Raw genomic sequence first — 27964 nt, forward strand, 5'->3', positions numbered from 1 at the left:
AAGCATGGGTTACTGAAGGCTTATTCTACCGCGGAACTTCATGGGTCAGATACGTACTGTAGCTTTCAACTCCTGGATATATGCACTGTAGCATTGAACTCCTAGAGATACGCACTGCAGCCTTGAACTTCATGAAGTTTTGGGATGATTAAAATCACAAGAAGATGGTAGGTTTAATATCACCTGCCTGTTTAATATATTACTAGTGATCTCATCGGGACCTAGAGATTTATTGCGAAGTTAACCACTGTGGAGACCTTGGTGTGGTTTTAAATGCCAACATGCATCGATCACATTTCACTTCTCCGTGTCTACACACATATCAATCAACAATGCCAACCTGCAGTATGCAACCTCTGCACGTGCATTGAGATGGTATATTTTCAGACATCACCTCGCAATTAGAACTTTTGAACAGCTGTTTCAAATCCTTCACCTATTTACTTATGTTTCTTATAACCATCATCATCATCCCGTTCATTTTAGAGCAGTATGATATAAGTTGGATCAGAATCACCAGGGGTACATGGGGTTTTATGCGTCTCTCGATAGGTTTTACACCACGAGCCTCCGGCATGTTTTAAAGTAATCATGTTAAATTAATTAAGACAAATTGAAAATTGATAGAAAACAGTTGTTCGATTGAGCTGAGGTTAACTTGCGCTATGTCACGGGACATTCATTGACTCAGCAAAAGCGTGCGGCTTTTTGCTTCGAAGCGGGGTATAAGGGCTTTATTCTACCTCTCAGAAATCAACATACAGCTTGACTTGTTCGTGGTGGGGTATAAAAAAATGATTTCCCTCCAAGGCGGGATACATAGACCAATCACGTCACGTGGACCAATCAGATCTCATCATTCTGACAAAAAGGTATGATAAACCATTGTGTATATTTGTGTACAACAATATACACATCGTATTAATTTACAATGATGCTTGTCGACAATGATTATTCATAAATGTCTTCAATGGATTAATTGTCAGTGAAGTACTCACTGTATTTATAATTATACGCATCTCGGACAATATTACACATACGACCAAACATATTAATCTTCAATTGGAGTAAAATAAAATAATATCTATTGTTTTGATTCATTGCCGTAATTGGATGATTATTGTTTCACGCCATTTAACTGTATAATTATGCCGTATAAAATTCAAATAAATCTGTGCTGTGCAGAAGAGTGACGGCGGTTTGATAGTTCAATAAAGCAGTTATTACCTTTGTCGATTACAGCAATATCACATTACATCTCTGAAATTTTCATATACAATATACATATTACATTTTATCAGTTAAATGGTTGCTCATCTAGAGATTTAATCGCCTCTTCTTCCAGACAGAAAAAATACAGATATCTATAACTACGAACTCCGGTATAGTTGCTCTGTGATGGCGTTTTGTCCAGATTTGAACCAGGTATAGATGCTCTGTGATGGCGTTTTGTCCAGGTTTGAACCAGGTATAGTTGCTCTGTGATGGCGTTTTGTCCAGATTTGAACCAGGTATAGCTCCTCTGTGAAGGCTGTTGAGTCCAGATTTGAACCAGGTATAGTTGCTCTGTGAAGACTGTTTTGTCCAGATTTGAACCAGATATAGTTGCTCCGTGATGGCGTTTTGTCCAGATTTGAACCAGGTAAAGTTGCTCTGTGAAGGCTGTTTTGTCCAGATTTGAACCAGGTATAGTTGCTCCGTGATGGCGTTTTGTCCAGATTTGAACCAGGTATAGTTGCTCTGTGATGGCTACTTGTCCAGATTTGAACCAGGTATAGGTGCTCTGTGAAGGCTGTTGAGTCCAGATTTGAACCAGGTATAGTTCCTCTCGGATGGCTGTTTTGACCAGATTTGAACCAGGTATAGTTGCTCTATGATGGCTGCTGAGTCCAGATTTGAACCAGGTATAGTTGCTCTGTGATGGCTTTTATTCCAGATTTGAACCAGGCATAGGTGCTCTGTGAAGGCTGTTGAGTCCAGATTTGAACCAGGTATAGTTGCTCTGTGATGGCTGTTTTGTCCAGATTTGAACAAGGTATGGTTGCTCTGTGAAGGCTGTTTTGTCCAGATTTGAACCAGGTTTAGTTGCTCTGTGATAGCTTTTTGTCCAGATTTGAACCAGGTATAGTTGCTCTGTGAAGGCTGTTGAGTCCAGATTTGAACCAGGTATAGTTGCTCTGTGATGGCCTTTTTGTCCAGGATTGAACCAGGTATCGTTGCTCTGTGAAGGCTGTTTTGTCCAGATTTAAACCAGGTATAGTTGATCTGTGATGGCTGTTGAGTCCAGATTTGAACCAGGTATAGTTGCTCCGTGGAGGCTGTTGAGTCCAGATTTGAACCAGGTATAGTTGTACTGTGATGGCTGTTTTGTCCAGATTTGAACCAGGTATAGGTGATCTGTGATGGCTTTTTGTCCAGATTCAAACCAGGTATAGTTGCTCTGTGAAGGCTGCTGAGTCCAGATTTGAACCAGGTATAGTTGCTCTGTGAAGGCTGTTTTGTCCAGATTTAAACCAGGTATAGTTGCACTGTGATAGCTTTTTGTCCAGATTTGAACCAGGTATAGTTGCTCTGTGATGGCCTTTTTGTCTTGGTTTGAACCAGGTATAGTTGCTCTTTGAAGGCTGTTGAGTCCAGATTTAAACCAGGTATAGTTGCTCTGTGGAGGCTGCTGAGTCCAGATTTGAACCAGGTATAGTTGCTCTGTGATGGCGTTTTGTCCAGATTTGAACCAGGTATAGTTGCTCTGTGAAGGCTGTTGAGTTCAGATTTGAACCAGGTATAGTTGCTCTGTGGAGGCTGTTGAGTCCAGATTTGAACCAGGTATAGTTGCTCTGTGATGGCTGTTTTGTCGAGATTTGAACCAGGTATCGTTGCTCTGTGACAGCTTTTTATCCAGATTTGAACCAGGTATAGTTGCTCTGTGGAGGCTGTTTTGTCCAGATTTGAACCAGGTATAGTTGCTCTGTGATGGCATTTTGTCCAGATTTGAACCAGGTATAGTTGCTCTGTGAAGGCTGTTGAGTCCAGATTTGAACCAGGTATAGTTGCTCCGTGATGGCTGTTTTGTCGAGATTTGAACCAGGTATCGTTGCTCTGTGACAGCTTTTTATCCAGATTTGAACCAGGTATAGTTGCTCTGTGAAGGCTGTTGAGTCCAGATTTGAACCAGGTATAGTTGCTCTGTGATGGCTGTTTTGTCGAGATTTGAACCAGGTATAGTTGCTCAGTGACAGCTTTTTATCCAGATTTGAACCAGGTATAGTTGCTCTGTGAAGGCTGTTGAGTCCAGATTTGAACCAGGTATAGTTGCTCTGTGATGGCTGTTTTGTCCAGGTTTGAACCAGGTATAGTTGCTCTGTGAAGGCTGTTAAGTTCAGATTTAAACCAGGTATAGTTGCTCTGTGATGGCTTTTTGTCCCGATTTGAACCAGGTATAGTTGCTCTGTGATGGCGATTTGTCCAGATTTAAACCAGGTATAGTTGCTCTGTGAAGGCTGTTTTGTTCAGATTTAAACCAGGTATAGTTGCTCTGTGACAGCTTGTTATCCAGATTTGAACCAGGTATAGGTGATCTGTGAAAGCTGTTGAGTCCAGATTTGAACCAGGTGTAGTTGCTCTGTGATGGCGTTTTGTCCAGATTTGAACCAGGTGTAGTTGCTCTGTGAAGGCTGTTGAGTTCAGATTTAAACCAGGTATAGTTGCTCTGTGATGGCTGTTTTGTCCAGATTTGAACCAGGTATAGTTGCTCTGTGATGGCGTTTTGTCCCGATTTGAACCAGGTATAGTTGCTCTGTGATGGAGTTTTGTCCAGATTTGAACCAGGTATAGTTGCTCTGTGATGGCGTTTTGTCCAGATTTGAACCAGGTATAGCTCCTCTGTGAAGGCTGTTTTGTCCAGATTTGAACCAGGTATAGGTACTCTGTGATGGCTGTTTTGTCCAGATTTGAACCAGGTATAGGTACTCTGTGATGGCTGTTTTGTCCAGATTTGAACCAGGTATAGTTGCTCTGTGATGGCTTTTTGTCCAGATTTGAACCAGGTATAGTTCCTCTATGATGGCTATTTTGTCCAGATTTGAACCAGGTGTTGTTCCTCTACGATTCCTGTTTTGTCCAGATTTAAACCAGGTATAGTTGCTCTGTGATGGCTGTGGATTCCAGATTTCAACCAGGTATCGTTGCTCTGTGATGGCGGTTTTGACCAGATTTGAACCAGGTAGAGTTCCTCTACGATTGCTATTTTGTCAAGACTATAATCATGCAAAGTTGTTCTGCGATGGCAAAGTTGCGCAAAATGGCAATAATATTATCAAATATTGCTGCTCGACGATGGCAGTTTTGTCACGAATGAAGCCAAACGAACTGAGCAAGTGACCGAATATATATATACATCAGCAGACTGTATGAATCTGTACATGTGTTGCCACATTTCTGGTTGGTAAGTATGGTCTATAGAGACAGGCCTGGGTGTTACCTGTTAAATGTGGTCTATAGCGACAGGCCTGGGTGTTACCTGTTAAATGTGGTCTATAGCAACAGGCTTTGGTGTTACCTGTTAAGTGTTGTGTATAGCGACAAGCCTGTGTGTATTCTGTTAAGTGTGGTCTATAGCGACAAGCCTGGGTGTTACCTGTTAAGTGTTCTGTATAGCGACAAGCCTGTGTGTATTCTGTTAAGTGTGGTCTATAGCGACAAACCTGGGTGTAACCTCTTTAGTGTGGTCTATAGCGACAGGCCTGGGTGTTACCTGTTAAGTGTTGTGTATAGCGACAAGCCTGTGTGTATTCTGTTAAGTGTGGTCTATAGCGACAAGCCTGGGTGTAACCTCTTTAGTGTGGTCTATAGCGACATGCCTGGGTGTTACCTGTTAAGTGTGGTCTATAGCGACAAGCCTTGGTATTACCTGTTAAGTGTTGTGTATAGCGACAAGCCTGGGTGTATTCTGCTAAGTGTGGTCTATAGCGATAGGCCTGGGTGTTACCTGTTAAGTGTGGTCTATAGCGACAGGCCTGGGTGTATTCTGTTTAGTGTTGTGTATAGCGACAGGCCTGGGTGTTACCGGTTAAGTGTGGTCTATAGCGATAGGCCTGGGTGTTACCTGTTAAGTCTGGTCTATAGCGACAGGCCTGGGTATAACCTGTTAAGTGTGGTCTATAGCGACAGGCCTGGGTGTTACCTCTTAAGTGTGGTCTATAGCGAAAGGCCTGGGTGTATTCTGTTAATTGTTGTGTATAGCGACAGGCCTGGGTGTTACCGGTTAAGTGTGGTCTATAGCGACAGGCCTGGGTGTTACCTGTTAAGTCTGGTCTATAGAGACAGGCCTTGGTGTAACCTGTTAAGTGTGGTCTATAGCGACAAACCTGGGTGTAACCTGTTAAGTGTGGTCTATAGCGACAGGCCTGGGTGTATTCTGTTAAGTGTGGTCTATAGCGACAAGCCTGGGTGTAACCTGTTTAGTGTGGTCTATAGCGACAAGCCTGGGTGTATTCTGTTAAGTGTGGTCTATAGCGACAGGCCTGGGTGTAACCTCTTAAGTGTGGTCTATAGCGACAGGCCTGGGTGTATTCTGTTAATTGTTGTGTATAGCGACAGGCCTGGGTGTTACCGGTTAAGTGTGGTCTATAGCGACAGGCCTGGGTGTTACCTATTAAGTCTGGTCTATAGCGACAGGCCTGGGTGTAACCTGTTAAGTGTGGTCTATAGCGACAGGCCTGGGTGTATTCTGTTAAGTGTGGTCTATAGCGACAAGCCTGGGTGTAACCTCTTTAGTGTGGTCTATAGCGACAGGCCTGGGTGTAACCTGTTAAGTGTTGTCTATAGCGACAGGCCTGGGTGTTACCTGTTAAGTGTTGTGTATAGCGACAAGCCTGTGTGTATTCTGTTAAGTGTGGTCTATAGCGACAAGCCTGGGTGTAACCTCTTTAGTGTGGTCTATAGCGACATGCCTGGGTGTTACCTGTTAAGTGTGGTCTATAGCGACAAGCCTTGGTGTTACCTGTTAAGTGTTGTGTATAGCGACAAGCCTGGGTGTATTCTGCTAAGTGTGGTCTATAGCGGCAGGCCTGGGTATAACCTGTTAAGTGTGGTCTATAGCGATAGGCCTGGGTGTTACCTGTTAAGTGTGGTCTATAGCGACAGGCCTCGGTGTATTCTGTTAAGTGTTGTGTATAGCGACAGGCCTTGGTGTTACCGGTTAAGTGTGGTCTATAGAGACAGGCCTGGGTGTAACCTGTTAAGTGTGGTCTATAGCGACAGGCCTGGGTGTATTCTGTTAAGTGTGGTCTATAGCGACAAGCCTGGGTGTAACCTGTTTAGTGTGGTCTATAGAGACAGGCCTGGGTATAACCTGTTAAGTGTGGTCTATAACGACAGGCCTGGGTGTTACCTCTTAAGTGTGGTCTATAGCGACAGGCCTGGGTGTATTCTGTTAATTGTTGTGTATAGCGACAGGCCTGGGTGTTACCGGTTAAGTGTGGTCTATAGCGACAGGCCTGGGTGTTACCTGTTAAGTCTGGTCTATAGCGACAGGCCTGGGTGTATTCTGTTAATTGTTGTGTATAGCGACAGGCCTGGGTGTTACCGGTTAAGTGTGGTCTATAGCGACAGGCCTGGGTGTTACCTGTTAAGTCTGGTCTATAGCGACAGGCCTGGGTGTAACCTGTTAAGTGTGGTCTATAGCGACAAACCTGGGTGTAACCTGTTAAGTGTGGTCTATAGCGACAAGCCTGGGTGTATTCTGTTAAGTGTGGTCTATAGCGACAAGCCTGGGTGTAACCTCTTTAGTGTGGTCTATAGCGACAGGCCTGGGTGTATTCTGTTAAGTGTGGTCTATAGCAACAGGCCTGGGTGTTACCTGTTAAGTGTGGTCTATAGCGATAGGCCTGGGTGTTACCTGTTAAGTGTGGTCTATAGCGACAGGCCTCGGTGTATTCTGTTAAGTGTTGTGTATAGCGACAGGCCTGGGTGTTACCGGTTAAGTGTGGTCTATAGAGACAGGCCTGGGTGTAACCTGTTAAGTGTGGTCTATAGCGACAGGCCTGGGTGTATTCTGTTAAGTGTGGTCTATAGCGACAAGCCTGGGTGTAACCTGTTTAGTGTGGTCTATAGAGACAGGCCTGGGTATAACCTGTTAAGTGTGGTCTATAGCGACAGGCCTGGGTGTTACCTCTTAAGTGTGGTCTATAGCGACAGGCCTGGGTGTATTCTGTTAATTGTTGTGTATAGCGACAGGCCTGGGTGTTACCGGTTAAGTGTGGTCTATAGCGACAGGCCTGGGTGTTACCTGTTAAGTCTGGTCTATAGCGACAGGCCTGGGTGTATTCTGTTAATTGTTGTGTATAGCGACAGGCCTGGGTGTTACCGGTTAAGTGTGGTCTATAGCGACAGGCCTGGGTGTTACCTGTTAAGTCTGGTCTATAGCGACAGGCCTGGGTGTAACCTGTTAAGTGTGGTCTATAGCGACAGGTTTGGGTGTAACCTGTTAAGTGTGGTCTATAGCGACAAGCCTGGGTGTATTCTGTTAAGTGTGGTCTATAGCGACAAGCCTGGGTGTAACCTCTTTAGTGTGGTCTATAGCGACAGGCCTGGGTGTATTCTGTTAAGTGTGGTCTATAGCAACAGGCCTGGGTGTTACCTGTTAAGTGTGGTCTATAGCGATAGGCCTGGGTGTTACCTGTTAAGTGTGGTCTATAGCGACAGGCCTCGGTGTATTCTGTTAAGTGTTGTGTATAGCGACAGGCCTGGGTGTTACCGGTTAAGTGTGGTCTATAGAGACAGGCCTGGGTGCTACCGGTTAAGTGTGGTCTATAGCGACAGGCCTGGGTGTTACCTGTTAAGTCTGGTCTATAGCGACAGGCCTTGGTGTATTCTGTTAAGTGTTGTGTATAGCGACAGGCCTGGGTGTTACCGGTTAAGTGTGGTCTATAGCGACAGGCCTGGGTGTTACTTGTTAAGTCTGGTCTATAACGACAGGCCTGGGTATAACCTGTTAAGTGTGGTCTATAGCGACAGGCCTGGGTGTTACCTCTTAAGTGTGGTCTATAGCGACAGGCCTGGGTGTATTCTGTTAAGTGTTGTGTATAGCGACAGTCCTGGGTGTTACCGGTTAAGTGTGGTCTATAGCGACAGGCCTGGGTGTTACCTGTTAAGTCTGGTCTATAGCGACAGGCCTTGGTGTTACCTGTTACGTCTGGTCTATAGCGACAAGCCTGTGTGTATTCTGTTTTTAGTCTGTTCTAAAGCGTCAAGCCTGAGTGTATTCTGTTACGTGTTGTGTATAGCGACTGACCTGGGTGTATTTTTGTTAGTGTTGTTTATAGCCACAGGCCTAGGTGTATCCTGGTTAATGTGGTGTACAGCGACGGGCCTGCATGTATTCTGGTAGTGGTGTGTATAGCGACGGGCCTGGGTGTTTTCTGGTTAATGTGGTGTGTTAAGCGACAGGCCCGAGTGTCTCCTGGAAGTGATGTGTTCAGCGACGGGCCTGGGTGTATTCTAGAAGTGTGGTCTATAGCGACAGGCCTGGGTGTATTCTGTTAAGTGTGGTCTATAGCAACAGGCCTGGGTGTTACCTGTTAAGTGTTGTGTATAGCGACAGGCTTGGGTGTTACCTGTTAGGTGTGGTTTATAGCGACAGGCCTGGGTGTAACCTGTTAAATGTGGTCTATAGCGACAGGCCTGTGTGTATTCTGCTAAGTGTGGTCTATAGCGACAGGCCTGGGTGTTACCTGTTAATTGTGGTCTATAGCGATAGGCCTGGGTGTATTCTGTTACGTTTTGTGTATAGCGACGGACCTGGGTGTATTTTTGTTAGTGTTGTTTATAACCACAGGCCTGGGTGTATCCTGGTTAATGTGGTGTACAGCGACGGGCCTGCATGTATTCTGGTAGTGGTGTGTATAGCGACGGGCCTGGGTGTTTTCTGGTTAATGTGGTGTGTACAGCGACAGGCCCGGGTGTATTCTGGAAGTGTTGTGTATAGCGACGGGCCTGGGTGTATTATGGAAGTGGTGTGTATAGCGACGGGCCTGGGTGTATTCTGGCAGTGGTGTGTATAGCGACGGGCCCGGGTGTATTCTGGAAGTGGTGTGTATAGCGACGGGCCTGGGTGTATTCTGGAAGTGTTGTGTACAGCGACGGGCCTGGGTTTATTCTTGTAGTGTTGTGTATAGCGACGGGCCTGGATGTATTCTTTTACGTGTTGTGTATAGCGCCAAGCCTGGGTGTATTCTGGTAGTGTTGTGTATAGCGACGGACCTGGGTGTATTCTGGTAGTGTTGTGTATAGCGACAAGCCTGGGTGTATTCTGGTAGTGGTGTGTTCAGCGACGGGCCTGGGTGTATTCTGTTACGTGTTCTGTACAGCGACGGGCCTGGGAGTATTCTGTTACGTGTTGTGTATAGCGACGGGCCTGGTTGTATTCTGTTACGTGTTGTGTACAGCGACGGGCCTGGGTGTATTCTGTTACGTGTTGTGTACAGCGACGGACCTGGGTGTATTTTTGTTAGTGTTGTTTATAACCACAGGCCTGGGTGTATCCTGGTTAATGTGGTGTACAGCGACGGGCCTGCATGTATTCTGGTAGTGGTGTGTATAGCGACGGGCCTGGGTGTTTTCTGGTTAATGTGGTGTGTACAGCGACAGGCCCGGGTGTATTCTGGAAGTGTTGTGTATAGCGACGGGCCTGGGTGTATTATGGAAGTGGTGTGTATAGCGACGGGCCTGGGTGTATTCTGGCAGTGGTGTGTATAGCGACGGGCCCGGGTGTATTCTGGAAGTGGTGTGTATAGCGACGGGCCTGGGTGTATTCTGGAAGTGTTGTGTACAGCGACGGGCCTGGGTTTATTCTTGTAGTGTTGTGTATAGCGACGGGCCTGGATGTATTCTTTTACGTGTTGTGTATAGCGCCAAGCCTGTGTGTATTCTGGTAGTGTTGTGTATAGCGACAAGCCTGGGTGTATTCTGGTAGTGTTGTGTATAGCGACGGACCTGGGTGTATTCTGGTAGTGTTGTGTATAGCGACAAGCCTGGGTGTATTCTGGTAGTGGTGTGTTCAGCGACGGGCCTGGGTGTATTCTGTTACGTGTTCTGTACAGCGACGGGCCTGGGAGTATTCTGTTACGTGTTGTGTATAGCGACGGGCCTGGTTGTATTCTGTTACGTGTTGTGTACAGCGACGGGCCTGGTTGTATTCTGTTACGTGTTGTGTACAGCGACGGGCCTGGGTGTATTCTGTTACGTGTTGTGTACAGCGACGGGCCTGGGTGTATTCTGTTACGTGTTCTGTACAGCGACGGGCCTGGGTGTATTCTGTTACGTGTTGTGTATAGCGACAAGCCTGGGTGTATTCTGGTAGTGTTGAGTAAAGCGACAGGCCTGGAGGTATTCTGGCAAGTGTTGTGTAAAGCGGTGGCAGGCATGGGTTTATCCTGTTAATATTTATGGCATCAACATTCCGGTTCATCTTCCTTGATGAAATCCGTCATAGATGTCTGGAAGATGGAATCAATTAATTTCGTAAAATCTCTGAAATATTAAAGCAAGTCTTTAAAGCAAACTGCATATTTTAAGAGAACAAAACTTTTGTATTATGCCCGCCTTCTAATCTAGAAATGGCACTGCTTCTGTTCATAAATGCATGTACCTGTCTACAAGTTGATAACTTCATAACCGGAATCCCAACCTATTTCATGTGTCAGATATTGGTCATGAATTTCTTAGGATTACAATATATGTGCTGTGCGTTCGGTTCCAAATTCAATTTAGCGCTGTTAAATCTACAGGTAACTCAGCTCTGCATTGAAAACACAGTATGTTTATCTCCTAATTTATAAGAGAAATACGCACATAGACAACATGTATAATCATAGCAATCTATTCAGTGTCAACACTTTAATGTATAAAGCATTGAAACATATTTAACATGCTCATGAACCAACTCCTGACTAACCATTCCCTTCACCTTATTCTTAACCTATAGCACACACACACACACACACACACACACACACACACACACACACACACCTCACCCCGAGTGTACTGGCCTCCAACAATTAGTATTTTATTCTGATCCAGATTTTCATCTCGGTATATATGGAGGATAGCTACATTGTGACTGCACAGTGAAACAAGAAATGTTTATTTTTGCAGTGTTGTGCAGTTGCTCTTCTTAACACCATTACAAAGTTCTCATGATTATGTGGGTGGCAACCATTCCGATGCGACGTTCATGTTTACTCACCCAAGTTTTAAAACCGAATTAAAATTGTATGTACGTGACCTTACTTTATATACCTCCTTGCATTGTTGAAGGTCGGCACTCAACACGCCCTCCACAAGGAAAGTAACATGTCTACAACATTTCACGACTGTTCTGCATGCACTAGATAACTATTATATATTATTATAATATCGGTAGGGATAATGTTTCCTACATGTAAACTAGTCTTGTATAAGATTTATTTTGGAGTTTGAAACATGGTGTAAGCTGTGCCATGTCTGTTGATCCCGTGGTTCGTATCAAAACTGATTAACTCGCTCACTCTTCATATTAATGAGATGGTAAAATAAAGTCCCGTGCAGGAAACAGGTAGTATTTGGCTGCAAGATATGCACATATTTTACGCACGCTTCGTGTGGGTAGGTTTGTTTATGGAAGTATAAAGGTAAACACCCGTGTACATGCTGTGTATACCCACTAAGTCTGCACATCTATAAACACAAAAACATATTGAAGTCAAGTAATATTTGATGTTTATAAAAAAAAGAGTCAACAATAATCACTTCACAGACATACGAGTAAACACCGCCAACCAAGTCACCGAGCCTGATCACCCACACATTTAGTCACCTTTTATGAAAAGTAGTCGAAATGGCCACACTCAAAAGGGCCACAAACACATTTTGGTCAAAATGGCCCAAAAAATGAAAATGGACACATACCAAACCCTAGATGGTCAAAATGGCCACAAACGAAAGGTAGAAATGGCCACTTTCTAGATAGATTTATAAAAATAATCATTTTGTATGTTCTGGCTTTACTAATTTCAAAACAAATAACTCTTATTTGGCGGTAGTTTATTGGCATCAACATCACATAGCAAGTCAGTCAAAAGAACACAGGCAATAGTTCAGTCATTTTCAGACAACACTAACCGTGCCCCGTGTTGAGTTCATTATAGTCGTCACCATGACAAGGGCTATTCTTCAGATTTGCACAAATAGCAACTCAGATTTCCATCCTTGTGGAGGCGCCAGAACGCAAGCACTGAAGACGACACACATATTTCACTAAGGTTACAAAAATAAATTGAGCAGAAACTAACATATATATGTAGTTGACTTCATGTCCCCAATCCCCCCCCCCCCCCCCCCCCCCACCCCCACCACCACCACCACACACACACACACACACACACATACACGCGCACGCACGCTCTTGATTGAGGTGCCGCAATTAGCTGTGCAGAGTTGCGTCCCTTGTGCAAGCAGGAAACCTATTATACTCGTGGGTTCGAATCCCGGTTCGAATCCCGGTTCGCCCCGCTTATGCATGGTCGTGGGTTTCACCAAAGCGGTTTACGTCTAAGACCTGCATCTCTTCCTCCCACACGAAGCTTACACGCCGTAGGCCTGCGTGATGGTCTTCAAAGAGGCGTTACACAACTCACTCACTCACTCTCTTACTCACTCACTGGGGTCTTGACAACAGTTTTCTGATCATGCTGCCAGAAACTCTGGAATGAAAATAAAATCATTTCATAAATAGAAATACCACACAGTGTTTAGAAAAACAGTATACCCTCCACAGATAGCAAAACATGTAATTAATTATTAGATTTATGTGTTTGGGAGAAAGTTTTAAGAGAGCGCATGCAATCGAGAAAGCTAGTCCCGCAGTAGCGTGCTTAGCGACGGGATCCAAGATGGCGGGGTCTAGCAGCGTGTATCCTCTCCCAAAGCTTTCCAACTCATATTTTCCCGCCATACCACCAAAAGCACCACCACCAGCAGTTTCATATTCACAGTACGTATAATATCTATAATTTATGAGTATGGTTTCGTTTTATCAATGTTTTGATTTATGAACATCGTTTTCTGACAGTATGAAGAGCGCGACCCACTCACTTGTCAACTGAACTCCTCAAGCATTGCATGTCAACAAAGTTTAGCACAAGTAGTTTGCGTGTCGGTGGTGTTCGCGAGTTATCATTCTGAGTCGATCAGAACTCCGGTTTATATTCGTTTGTCTGTATTCACGCTATGGAAAATATTTACCAAAACTCTACTAGGCTAATGATCTATAGCCTAATATAGGCATGAAATTATAATATTTATTTAGATAATTAGTAGTTATTTTAAAGCATTAATCCATGAAAATAAGAGGGAATAATTCCAATAACAATTGGTAACATTGTTGAGGGCAGAAGTTGGACTCGGGGCCAACCGGAATGCCACTTATCATGATGAGAGTAATAAGGTTAGAAACACAGGGGCTTTTATATAGTACTATGACTATGAAAACACCTTTGTAGGGCTGGGACGAGTCCAAATTTACTACCCGGGTACCCGACCCCCTATTACCCGACCCTACTCGGGTACCCACTGTAAGTCTCAAGAGTTTGGAACAAAATGTCTGATTGTTAATTGTTTTACCACAGCCTTGGCTAAAACTTTTTAGATACATATATCAGACAATCAGATCATGCGTTCACTGAAGTTGACTGAAGCTTTATGTTTCCGCAAAAAGGAATGTATGCATCGTCAGAAAGAAATGCGAACATCAGCGATTTGTAGTGTAACCACTTGGCTATATAGTTTGTTTTTGTCCTTAAACAATATATCACATGACTAACCACGGGTCCGGGTAGTCCTGTGGGTACCCGGGTCGTACTCAGGACCCACCCGACCCGATTACCCGAATTACCCATCCCAGCCCTACACCTTTGACTCTAATAAATAGTCAAATTTAGACAAATGTATATCTTCTTACCTGAAACATGGATGCCTGTATATGGTCCTTGGTCCAGGCAGATAATTAAGTCCTTGCAAGTTTTGAATACATTTTGAATCTGCTAACAACAATTAAAGTATGGGTGCAGAAAATATAACCTAAAATTTTTTTGTTTCCTTTTCCTCAAAAACACAGATCAGTGTGCTGGTATATTATCAGAAGTTTGAGACAAAAAGAATTGTTTGAGTGCATATAAAGATGTGGGTCATTCTCAGAAAATGTCAGAATTCCTGTGCATTTTGTGCCATACAACTTTGTCTTATATTTGAATATAGATCAAATACCAGTAGAATCAAACTTTTTCTACATACCTCAACAAGAAAATGTGAGGTGTGTGCTTCAAAAAGGGACATAAAACCTTGTACAAAAGAGTATTTTTGTGCTATTTGTGAGAAGAAATTAATATCCCTTTTGTAATTTCAGAAAATTCTCCCATCAAATATAAAATTGCCGAAATGTTGTAATGTTAATCTAGTGATTATAAGTGCCATTTACAGGGTTTTACCTTGACCTACAAAACTAGCGCTACAGAGAACCCCAAATTACTGTTTTCAAGGGTACTTACAGTTAGGAAATGAAAGGGCCTTGTAAAGAAATGAAATGGTGTGGTGTACTTTACTGTAAGATTAAATAATTACTATTATTACCGAAACTTTATATTTCTTGTCAAGGATTTGGTACAATGAATATTATTGTGTGTCCCAAGGGACCCAGTATTATTTTCTTTTGTATGTATGTTTTGTAGTGCCACCAGTTTTTACCCCATTCAGAACAGGGTACCCTTCAGTCTTGTTTCACTTTTCAAATAGAAGTTATAGTTATCAAGTATACAGGAAATGAATAAATATTTTATTACATTGGCTTATTTTGAATACATATACATGTATGTAAAATGAAAACAGATGACCTACTTTGAAAGAGGTTTGTATGCTGTTTTTCATTTTTATGTTGAATTCCCTCATGGACGTCATAGTTCCCTCGGGTGTAATATTGGGATTCCCTGACATTCCGCAGCAATAAAAGTAGTGCGCCTAGGTGGGCAAGGCTTAATTTTTTACATTCATTGGGAAATGAATGCAGTAACACGTGACCAGTTCAGCTAATCAGATTGCAGGAATTTCAATAAACACAACGAAAATTTAATTATTGTTGATTGATGGCTTGTGGTGGTGAATGTGGACTGCTTCTGTTAGTTCTCTTTTAGTGAAGTCATGGAGATAGGAGAGGATTCTGACCTTTTCCCAGCTGAGCCTACCACGCTTAAGAGAAATATACAAGGTTATTAATAGGCTATGTCTGGTCCTTAACTGATGGATTAAGTCATGGCCTGTGACTCTTCTTAATGTGGAGAATTGTCTGTGACCTTAGCCACTAGTCGAAGCCTGAGTCTCATAAAATTCTGTTTGGTCTAGTGAGCTATGATGAGGGCCAAGTTTGGGCTAGCAGTCTCAAGGTTTTTTGCATAAGCAGGGAGTAGAACTACCATAACGCGAACTGAATATCAAGTTTTTAATGAAAAAGGTTTTGTTCTTTTCAGAGCTGTCAACGAGGCCCCTTACACTGCCCTCAGTGGAGTGATAGTAGATGGGAGAATACCAGATAGGGTGAGTTTGTGTTGGCCATGATGGGAGAATACCAGATAGGGTGAGTTTGTGTTGGCCATGATGGGAAAATACCAGATAGGGTGAGTTTGTGTTGGCCATGATGGGAGAATACCAGATAGGGTGAGTCTGTGTTGGCCATGATGAGAGAATACCAGATAGGGTGAGTTTGTGTTGGCCATGATTGGAGAATACCAGATAGGGGGAGTTTGTGTTGCCATGATGGGAGAATACCAGATAGGGTGAGTTTGTGTTGGCCACGATGGGAGAATACCAGATAGGGTGAGTTTGTGTTGGCCATGATGGGAGAATACCAGATAGGGTGAGTTTGTGTTGGCCATGATGAGAGAATACCAGATAGGGTGAGTTTGTGTTGGCCATGATTGGAGAATACCAGATAGGGTGAGTTTGTGTTGCCATGATGGGAGAATACCAGATAGGGTGAGTTTGTGTTGGCCATGATGGGAGAATACCAGATAGGGTGAGTTTGTGTTGGCCATGATGGGAGAATACCAGATAGGGTGAGTTTGTGTTGGCCATGATGAGAGAATACCAGATAGGGTGAGTTTGTGTTGGCCATGATTGGAGAATACCAGATAGGGTGAGTTTGTGTTGCCATGATGGGAGAATACCAGATAGGGTGAGTTTGTGTTGGCCATGATGGGAGAATACCAGATAGGGTGCGTTTGTGTTGGCCATGATGGGAGAATACCAGATAGGGTGAGTTTGTGTTGGCCATGATGGGAGAATAACAGATAGGGTGAGTTTGTGTTGGCAATGATGGGAGAATACCAGATAGGGTGAGTTAGTGTTGGCCACGACAGAGGAATACCACATAGGATGAGTTTGAATTGGCCATGACAGAGGAATACTACATGGGGTGAGTTAGTGTTTGCCATGACAGAGGAATACCACATAGGATGAGTTTGTATTGGCCATGACAGAGGAATACTACATGGGGTGAGTTAGTGTTGGCCATGACAGAGGAATACTACATGGGATGAGTTAGTGTTGGCCATGACAGAGGAATACTACATGGGGTGAGTTAGTGTTGGTCATGACAGAGGAATACTACATGGGGTGAGTTAGTGTTTGCCATGACAGAGAAAAACTACATGGGGTGAGTTAGTGTTTGCCATGACAGAGGAATACTACATGGGATGAGTTTGTATTGGCCATGACAGAGGAATACTACATGGGGTGAGTTAGTGTTGGCCATGACAGAGGAATACCACATAGGATGAGTTTGTATTGGCCATGACAGAGGAATACTACATGGGGTGAGTTAGTGTTGGCCATGACAGAGGGACTATCATTTTTCATTCATAAAACAATCACGAGACGTCATTCATTTTTCAACTACAAGGCAGAACTGTTCAAGCAATCTCATGAAAGACAGAGATATTTACAAACACTTTATTAAACCAAACAAAATAGCCACACACATCAAATTAGGTTTGCATTCTATATAAATTATGCATAGAGCTTCTACAGACATGACATATATCGAGTTATATCCATTTTACGACTACCGATCATTAGAGCGAGGAGGGTCCCCCATAAGCGTGACGCACCCGACCACTTTCGCAACTTTCAATTTGATTTAACGTAAAAGGATAAAAGGAAATGAAGTCGGTGTAAACTATCTGGACAAATATCTAGACTTACTTGGGATGATCCGGTTGTGCCATCAGTTTCCCCTTCGAAGCGTATTTTGTGGCACTGTTTCAGGAGTTGTTGTTTGTTCACGACTGCACAACCATGTCACTCAAAGTGAACATTTCCAATACAAATCATTAAAAAAAAAAGAGTGCTTGATTTTTTATTATGTTGCCCAAAATATCCCAAATGTGAACAATAACATTCCCTATCTTTAGCCTAAAACGCTGTAAGAAGATCGCGGTTGTCTTTTCTTATTCCGGTGGTGACCTTGCCCTTTGTTCGAAGCTGTCACTGACATGCACGCAGACTTGAGTTTGTTGATTTTAACATCTTCAGTACAGGTTGGTACAGTTAACATGAATGTCTTTGGCGAACACTCTGATTCCCTCTTTCAAAATGGTACGGACATGATATAAATTCAGCTGATGGAGCAAGGAAACCGAACCATTATGAATGCACAGATGCGAGTGATCGACTGTTTGTCCGATTTTCAAAGCGGGGCACTAATGTGACTTTCGCTTTCGCTCGGTCAGATATCATAGAAAGCCCACGAGTTTCAGAGAAATGGTATCTAACGAGAATGAATGTAGTATTCTCCCAGGCGGTCGGGTAGCCTTGTGGTTGTTAAAGCATTCACTCGTCACACCAAAGACCCGGGTTCGATTCCCATCATGGGTACAAATGTTTGAAGCCCATTTCAGGTGTCCCCCATCGTGATATTGCTGGAATATTGCTAAAAGCGGTGTTAAACTATACTCACACACTCACCCAGATTGGATGAGTTAGTGTTGGCCATGACAGAGGAATAACTCATAGGGTGAGTTTATTTTGGCATTGACAGGGGAATACCACATACGGTGAGTTTATTTTGGCCATGACAAGGGAATACCACACAGGGTGAGTTTATTTGGCGATGACAGGGGAGTACCACATAGGTTGGCCATGAGGCAGGGTGATAGCTGTTATTCCTGACCTCTAGTATACATGTCATGAAATTCATCATTAAGAACATTTAGGAGAAAAATAATAATGTTATTTACTTAATTTAGATCCAAATGTAGTGATCAGTGTGTTGCACTAATGAGATTTATTATATACAGTATATACTGTTCAAATACTCTGTTTATATTATTCCCCTGTCTAACAACACTACCCATATGTACTCCCTATACACTGGGGAATCATTAATCATATCTTTTGTGTAAACACATTTCATGGCACTGCCACAAGTTAGCCGGTGTACTTGCTAGTGGTCAAGTAACATCTTTACTGTTCACTGTTACATTTCCTTCAATATCTGAGGTAAGATTGAGCCAGTAATCTCACCAAGTTGCTGTTGGTGTTAAGATCATTTCCCCTTCACAGCTCCTTAGGCTTGCAGTGTGATGGAGGAGGACTGTGACACTGATGCTAGTCTCCTTCTCTGGGGACTCATAACACCTCTCTGCTGGGACTGACTGACATGAAATCCACATAACTCACTTTGATGTGGGCTCTTTCTTTACTCCAACAAAAACGTTTCCCTTAAAGTACCAGGGATATCAACATGTATGCATGATCATACAGGATTCATTTGAATTATCAATAATACTGTAAATCTTGAAAATAACATGAGCATGAATTAAATGTGAAAAATGCGAGTAATCTATGAAACTTCGAATTTATGTCTCTAAAATGACTATAAACAATAGGATGCCCTCACTTGAATAAGACAAATTAATTTCAAGATTTACAGTAATTCATAACGAATAAGGGTAAATCTTATCATGATGTATCTGTAACCTCAGGGTTGCCATACTTCCCGCCAGTCAAGTAGAATTATGTGGAGAGGAGTATTCTCTTCTCCTGTCCATGGCCTTGTGGGTTGTTAGGTGAAAGTCTAGCATCTTTGGTATTTTTTTCATAAATAGGGCAGTGGACTAAATGGTGTGGTAGCCTAGTGTTTAGGGCTGAAACTCTTCATGAAAGGTTTCACTCTTTGTTGAAAATAGCATATTCTCTCAGTGGTCTTGTTCTTGCAAATTTGAAGTTGAAGTCTGAAGTCTGGACATAGACAACTCTGTTTGTGCCTGCTGTGCAGGTGGTGGCGCCTAACTTGGTGTGCAGCTGCAAGAAGTGTTTGGCAGCATCACATTGATTACCTTGGGCAGAAAAGTATATTTTGGTTGCTCTATAGAAATTGTTAGCGCAACGCAACACAGTTTGCCTGTCCTCTGCTACAGCTGTGGTTGTCAAACAGTATGAGTCGAAAGAGGATCGAATTGAGCAGTGATATGTCAAAGATACTGCAGTGAAATTGTATGGAGGGAAACTGTGAGTGAAATACTGTATTCGCTGTAATTAGTGCCTAGGGGGCTTAGAAAATTGACAGATGGGGAGGGGGTTAGAAGCTTATTTAAATCATATATATGTTAACTTTTGCTGTCAGAGATGGAAAGGGCAGGAACAAGTTCAATGATAGATAGCATCGTGATAACATCGGAAGGAAATCACAATATTGACATGCATAGTATATGTTACTACCACTTCCGGAAGGTGATGTAAGAGCGAGGGAAAAGGTCAGACATGACAGTTTTGGTGTAAAATGGCAAGCCGAGAGGTGAAACCATACGGTGAGTGTAAGCAACTTTTCATGATATGTTGAAACTAGGGCTGGGAGAGGTTACTAAAACTCGGGTACCGGGGTTGGGTGGATACTGAGTAGGACCCAGGTACCCACAGGACTACCCGGACCCTTGTTTAATCACGTGATATATTGTCTAATGACTAAAACTATCTGGAACTCCATGGTTATATTACAAGTCATAAATGTTCGCTTTTCATTCTGACTGTGCACCCATTCCTTCTGATTTGTCATATGGTTGAATAAAGATATAACTTAAGTCAACTTCAGTGTATACGTGGCCAGATTGTTTAATACTTGTATCTAAATACGTTTTGCCAGGGCTATGCTAAAAAAGTTCCCAATCGGACATTTTTAGACATCTCCTGCGACCTAGAGTGGGTACCCGGGTAGGGTAGGGTAATAGGGGGGTGGGTACCCATGTAGTAAATTTGGACTCCCTAGTTGTAACTAAAACGTTTGCGATAATAGTTACCAGACAAGGTGACAGACAAATTTAGTTGTATTTCCTGTTTCAGTAAGTACTTTCAGCTTATGTCATCACTAGTTACTTGTTGGCATCAACATTGTCCATAAACATTTTACATTTTTTCTTCTCTGAAATGACTTTGTAGATGTGTGGATGTTTTGTGTTTTTTTGTGCAATAAGGGGGTTCAAGTTTGTTGAAGGTATAAATATTGATATTTCAATATGGCTGCCAGGTAGACATTTTGATTAAAAGAAAGTCAAATATCTTAAGACGGTAGAGGACCAAAGGTCTGAAACTAGGTAGGTAGGTGAGATGGTCACCTTGCATCATATGTACCAAGTTTGTTCAGGACATCTTGGTCACAAATTAATAATGGCTGCCAATGGCCATATTTGAAAATTAATAAAGTTTTTGAGTCATGAACATTTTGTCCTTAGAAATTACTTGACCACTGAAACTTTAAAGTTTGTTCACACCAATGATGACACATGAATTTGTTAAAGTGGTTCAAAATCTGATTTTCATATGGCCACTTAGGCAGCCATGTTGAAAAAAATGATTATGGCCATTACTGAGTCACTTATTTTAAAATTATCATGGAATTTGGTTGATGCATAGTTAATAGTGTCACTCAACATACATATTATAATTGTAGTATTTGATTTCTTGTATGATTACCCGGAAATAACAATCACATATTGATATTGCTCCTGTTTACTAGTAGGGATCAGGTAAACAATGAGCAGCTTCTTATCTTCAATGATTTTATAGTTTAAAGATTGAAAGACATTCATCTGCAACCATTATTTTACCAAGTTTAAATCTCTCCAACCTGTCCTTATTCTAGTTTGCGTGATTAGTGATATGTATCAAAAACAGAGATACATTCCCAGTATAGCATTTGGTATATCACAGGGTAAGTTTGTTGCATGTAGGGAACAGTTTTACGAGTCACTGATTGATATCAACCAATTAGTGACTGCGAAAAACCCTAGGTGACAGATTGACTTACACAGTCAAATGACAACAACCATGATTCAACTGTGTTTGTCAATTTATGACATATGCATCCATTCCCTGACAACTAAACTTCATTTCAGGCGCCTATCTTCAGTCTGGTCAGTGTTACCAGAATTAATGGTGAGTTTGTGTGGTCTGCCAATGCAATCACTGAAAATAAGATTCTCTATGTTGCATTAAATGTTGTTGATACGACTGCATTAATGTAGTGCAGCATCTATAATAAAACATATATACACTGTTTACCATTTGATTAAAAAATACATAATGGCGTAGCTCAAAGCAGATTTGTTGACATGCTAGTTCTGGTGTTAACTTACCTGTAGTAATGTTTGAACTTTGGGCCAAAAGTCAAAATGCAATGTCTGCAAATTTTTGATATAATACTATATATACACCCTTTACAAAACAGCTCTATTTTCTGTACAAAAAACATCTTCCCGAGGCAAGGGAGATAGCTGACTATAAAAATCCAGTTTCTACCCTTACTGAACTACGATGGAATTCCAGATTTAAATTTTGGCCAGAAAAACGAGTCTATGCATAGTCCAATCAAAATTCTGCATTTGTAGAGGTATCCTGATCATAAACAACATGGATTTCAATGTGCAGATTTAGGTTGACAGAAGGATTTGCAGACCATGTGTACCGCCAACTGGACGTCAACAGATATTTTGCAAATCTTTTCATGTTTTATATCAAGGTGCTCAAGTGATTTGAAATTTCAGACTAGTTCGGCAAGGTTGGAAACTGGGCTTTTATAGTCAGTTAACATCCTTGCCCCAGAAAGGTGTACAAAAATATTTATCGTTTAATAATTTTTTTATTTGAAGTTTACACGATATACAGCTTTTCCATTGGATGAGAGATCGTCCGTAACGACACAATTTGACGTTAATAAGTTTTTCACGAGACCGTGTTCTTGAAATGACCTAAACACTGACGGACTACTTCCATATTCCTGGGGAAACCCCTGGGAATTCCCTAGCATGAAAACATGCATAAGCGTTCTTTCTGATCATTTAGAACCTTTATTCTTGGTCTCAGCGTTTCAGTATACTTTGAGAAATGTCAGAGAGCGTGACTGCATGATTGTTCACGAATATCCTCGCTAAGGCCCATCCTAATGAACAAACGAAGAAATGCACATCTAAACTATCGTAGTATCGACTCGATCCGTGCCTAGGCTGACATTGACCACCTCCAGCAATCTATGAATTTACCTTTGTGTCTGTTTGACGCATCTTTATTCACCTTTCAATGATCGGCCAGTTGATCAATGATGACTAACACATGTAACCGCCAAAGGTTCATCAACAACTTCGGAAATCTCTCCCGTCACATTTATCGTGTCGGCCATTTTGACGTCTTGTACTTGATGTAAATGTATTACGACGCGCTGTCATTGTGACTGACTTACTGAGGTAGTTCTTTACAGACCTTTCTCATCTAATGAGGATATGATTTGAACACATGTGCTGCGTAAGATGTTTCTGAAGAGCAAGTTGTGCATCCATACGCCCATGTCACCTCTCTTTTTGAGGAACTATTTTACTCCGCGATATAGCTGGTTGTTGTATGGCTGTCAGTGTAAACATGAAGTCACACGTACTAAATAAAATTGTGTTTAGATCTAGGCCTACATCTTTTGAGGTAAGAAATTGTGATAAAAAAATTATAAGAATTGACCTTTACTTTGTGTGAGTTCATTGGAGTATGAACCTTCATAGAGTGAGGGCCAAACATTGTATGAACGTCGTTGCAAGCTCCGACGTTCATACAGTTTGGCCCTCACTCTATGAAAGTTCATACTCCAATGAACTCACACAAAGTGAAGGTCAATTCTTAAATGTAGAGCTAGTATAGGGGTTGGGGGGGCACTTTTAATGATTACTTGCAGATTGATCTATAATTGAATACTGCAAATAAAGTAGGAACATTCTTGCAGATACCTCTTACCACAACTAACAATGTCATCCACAAGTTTGAATTGCATATATTGTTCTTGTAAAGTCTACAGAGGCATCAATCTCATTAAAATCAGTTCTTAGTTCTCTCTGCCGCTAAACAACGATCTGAGGACATCCCATTACGGGTCACGTCAGAACGACCTTTCGCAAACTTTGACTGACCACTAAAATGACTAACAGGAAGTCGACATCAGCCAATGAGAAAGCAGCTTTCTCGAGCTTTGCAGCACTCGTTTCAACCTGGCGACTTCCATTTCAGATTACGCTTGAAAAATATGTTGACACAGTTCTCGATTAAAATTTTGAAAACTGAACAAACGAACATTCTGGAATGTCTAATATATGGTTGAGATTGTATGACAGTGCTTCCCGCGTACTGTGCAACGCCTCCTCCGTTCAAATGTTTATCCCACTGAAGCATAAGATAGACGATAATTTTGACGGAATCAGTTGTAGGGGCTGTAACTGTCGTTCGGAATACACCGTGTTAACGTTTTTGAGTTTGCTTGATTAGAAAACACATTCCGACTGTCACTTTCATGATCTGGTAAGCGACGCTTTGATTGGTTGGATGAAAGGTCGTTCTGACGTGACCCGTAATGGGATGTCGTCAGATCTTTGTTTAGCGATAGCGAGAACTAAGATCTGATTTTAATGAGATTGACAGAGGCATTGAAGCAGACGCCCTGTTTGGTAACTGATTGGAGCTACTGCAAGTTGGAAAAGATTGAAACACAGATCAGAAGGAACGCTTGGTGATGTTAATGGCAATTTCAATGACAAAAACCAACAATTGAGATTTAAGAATTGATGTTGATTTTGTTTTACGTTTATAACTCCATAAATGTTAAACTACATTGAAGTCAATTCCTATAAATAAATATGTCAACAAAAATAACTTCACTGACTGTTTATTAAATCATTAATACACTAAAAACTGTAGACAATAATATGAAATCCATGACATCGTTCAGTGCTATAATGCAACGCAAGCCCCACCAATACTGTTAACAACCAGTCAAGAAGCAGTAGAGTGTTAGGGGATGTGGACTAGTTTTTTTTTTTTTTTTTTTTTCCCCTATACAATACATACAGAAGCATTGCTTCTAATCATTTAGACCCTTCAATCTTGAACAGCGTTTTAGCATACATTGAGAAACTTCAGAGAGTTTGAATGCATGATCTCTCACAAATACCCTCGTTACAACCCTCGACAAAACGAGGAAATCCACATCCAAACTATCATAGCATCGACTCGATCCGTGTCTAGACTCACAGTGACAGTCTACAGCAATCTTAGAACTGACCTTAGTATATATTTCACACATCCTTATAATCACCTTTGAATGATGTGCCAACTGATCAATGATGACTAACACTGGTAATCACCACAGGTTCGTGGACCACTTCAGAAATCTCCCCTGTCACATTTATCGTGCCATTTTGATGTCTTGCACTTATTGAAAGTGTATAACGATGTGCTATCACTGTGACCTTTCTCATCTAATGCTGATATCATTTGAGTATATTTGATGTAAACAAACTACAAAAGATGTCACCATAGAAGAATGTGAGCATTCATACGCTCATGTCACATCTCCTTTTAAGGAACTACTTCATTCCGCAATGGTTGTTGTATGGCTGTGTAAACATGAAGTCACATGTATTAAATGAAATCGTGTATAGTTCTGCATCCTTTGAGGTAAAAAAAAGTGATGTAAAAAATTATAAGAATTGACTTTCACGTTGTGTGAGTTCAAGCTCCCACATTCATACAGTTTGGCCCTCACTCTAGGAAGGTTCAAACTCCGAAGAACTCCCAGAAAGGGAATGTCATTTTGCACTGAATGTGAAAAGAAAATAGAAAATGAAAACAGGTTGGTGTTGTATACTTTTATGACTGACCCTAACTAAAATTTACTAAATTGTAAATCTGAAAAACACAATTCCATGCTCTACACATGTAATTGAGACCAAAGACCATAAAAAAGACTGAATACTGACATCAAAAACCAACAACAAGTTTTTGGACTGGGAGGTAGTCTGCCCAGGAAAGTATTCCTTTTGTACAGTTTCTTTTAGGGGGAGGATAAAATGTACAAGCTTTAAAAATATTTACTCGTATTTTAATAATGATGGACCCGTGAAGATTTGGGGTAGAAGAGGTCTTCAGCAACCCATGCTTGCCGTATAAGGCGACTATGTTTGTCGTAAGAGGCGACTAACGGGATAGGGTGGTCAGGCTTGCTGACTTGGTTGATGCATGTCATCGTATCCTGATTGTGTGGATCAATGCTCATGATATTAATCACTGGATTGTCTGGTCCAGCCTTGATTATTTACAGACCCCGTCATATAGCTGGTATATTGCTGAGTGCGGCGTTACACAACAAATCAACCAATAATGATGACTCCCTGATTAGAATCTGACCTTAGCAATGTCAGACAAGTCCATTTTATGAACAGGTGGGTTTAGTATTGGTATTTCCCACATATTCTCACAGTCCTCTAGTTGATTATCTGTACCATTTCTCCAAATACCGATTGTCATATCTCTCCCACTTTTGGATGCAATCATTTAGCCACTGCGTTTATCAACGTTGCCCAGCTAAATCTATTAGGAGCAACACACTAGACACTTCCCTCTAAAATTAGCTTTGTCCAATTTACGTCATCAAGTTGCAGGCGCATGTTCGAATTCCAGAAATGACGTCATGATAAAAGAATGTTTTATCCTGAAATAAACCATGCTTCGTTCTTCATTGTTCATTGTGATTTATCGCGTAGCTGTCTTATATTACTTAATAACCACCATCGATGGTACATGAGTTATATAATAACATGAATAATACAAATTACAGTACTAGATTTACAGCAAGATGGCATATATGGTAGAATAATTCACATTAGTGCATTCAAATGTCTGAGAAACTTTAACAGTTTGTTTTTTAATGTAGATACTTTACAATTTGTGAACAGTTTTCGATATTTAATTATGGTTGGCCAACTTGTGTGGTATTCATTGATACATTCAGTGCATAAGGTTAAATGTGAATTACATCTGATAAATAGTGGAATTCGTCACTAATTACTTGGGAGTCACACAATGAACACATCCTTTGTTCTCAAGGTATATTTAACTATCAGCCTGTTTCTATTGGTAGTGTATGGTTACCAGTTCTAAAATACAGTAAAGCTTTAGAAGTGTGATCAGGAAGAAGTTTAAATTTCACAAAGTATGGGCAATCTTCAAAGAGTCTATAAGACAAAAAAATATGCGACAATAGCAATCACCTGTACCAAAGTGCTACGCTTATGGTGATAACACGATATTGGAACATATAATTCTGATAAAATAATTTCAGATACAATTTCTTCCTACAATTGGATCAAAATGTTTTGAAGTTGTACTTTTGAACTGAATCACCGGTAGATGTGGGAGGAAATGTGTATAAACGTGTATGTGTATTAATTTTTGTGTGTTTTGCTTTAGCCAAGATTGCGGACGTTTCTGAGTGAAAATGTATATAACAAACTGATTTCTTCGGTCCCTTGTTGTTCGTTATGTCCATGTTCTACTGTATCAGAGTAGGATTTAATGTTATCAATTGTGTTCTGAAGCTGGGTTGGACTTATACAATACAATAATACTGAAAGTTTCAAGCAGAGGTTATTTCTTCGCATGGGTGATTTTGAAGAAAACTTTCCTGGTGGTAAAGCGAAACAGAAAAAAGGATGGGTGATAGTTTTCCCCTTGCCGGACTCCGGTCAAACAGGATTTTATCCTTATAATTTCATCCCATAGGCCTGTTCTCCATATTTTATCTAAAGCCTTGGAAAAGTCGACAGGACAGAATAGTTTCCTTTTTTTATGTTTAATTGAGGTGAGAATAGTTTGAAGAATGAAAACATTATCAACAGTTAAGAAACTTTCACAGAAGCCTGAATGTGTGTGAGAAATTCATTCAAAATGATCGAGATGTCTTGCCAATCTGTCATTTAATATGCTGGTGAAAAGTTTTCCTAAAGCAGCTTAATAGTTAACTGGGTCTATATGAATTTGGGTCATTTACGTTGCCTTTCTTCTTATAAACTGGTCCGATGATAGAGATTGATTTTTACTGTTGTGTTCAAAGACATAAAGCTCTGATGGAAAAAGATTGGCAGCTTCTCATCAGATATCTTGTTATATGAGGCACTGATGTAATGTCTGTCTAACATCACCCAGGAAGCTAGTCCAACACCTGATTCCCAATCAGATAGTCAGCACAACTGTCAATGGGATCGGTGACAACATCATTCATACATTTCATGTCAATTTATCATGTGTTATTTCCACACTGGGATGTTATTTACAAGAAGGTCTTCCCGTTTGCTGTTCAGTTACGATGCAGTGGTGATTTGGGGCCACTTGACCGCTAGCTGGTAGTGTTTCAGCCCTGTCTTTTGTTTGCTTGACTGATAGCATTACCACCACTAAACACGCTTCAGTGACTTGTAGCAGTATCATAGCTGCCATTGATTTCCACAAGAGGAGTATTTGTTCATCGATAAGAGTGATAAACGACACAGGTTTCTTAATTATTTTGTGTTAATAAATA

The 27964-nt window shown here is 41.4% G+C and overlaps 1 protein-coding gene across 1 annotated transcript in view; it reads left to right on the plus strand.

The window, feature by feature from the left end:
* Window positions 1-12929: 12929 nt before the first annotated feature.
* The window catches only part of LOC139452416 (BTB/POZ domain-containing protein 16-like), a 50613-nt gene continuing 35578 nt past the window's right edge, over window positions 12930-27964 (plus strand). The window contains exons 1-2 of the mRNA XM_071233887.1: window positions 12930-13030; window positions 15555-15621. Of these exons, the coding sequence (XP_071089988.1) occupies window positions 12930-13030; window positions 15555-15621 (168 nt within the window). The remainder of the gene's footprint in view (window positions 13031-15554; window positions 15622-27964) is intronic.

The sequence above is a fragment of the Haliotis cracherodii genome, unplaced genomic scaffold (assembly GCF_022045235.1).
Source record: "Haliotis cracherodii isolate W230 unplaced genomic scaffold, xgHalCrac1.p SCAF_9, whole genome shotgun sequence".
Lineage (NCBI taxonomy): Eukaryota > Metazoa > Mollusca > Gastropoda > Lepetellida > Haliotidae > Haliotis > Haliotis cracherodii.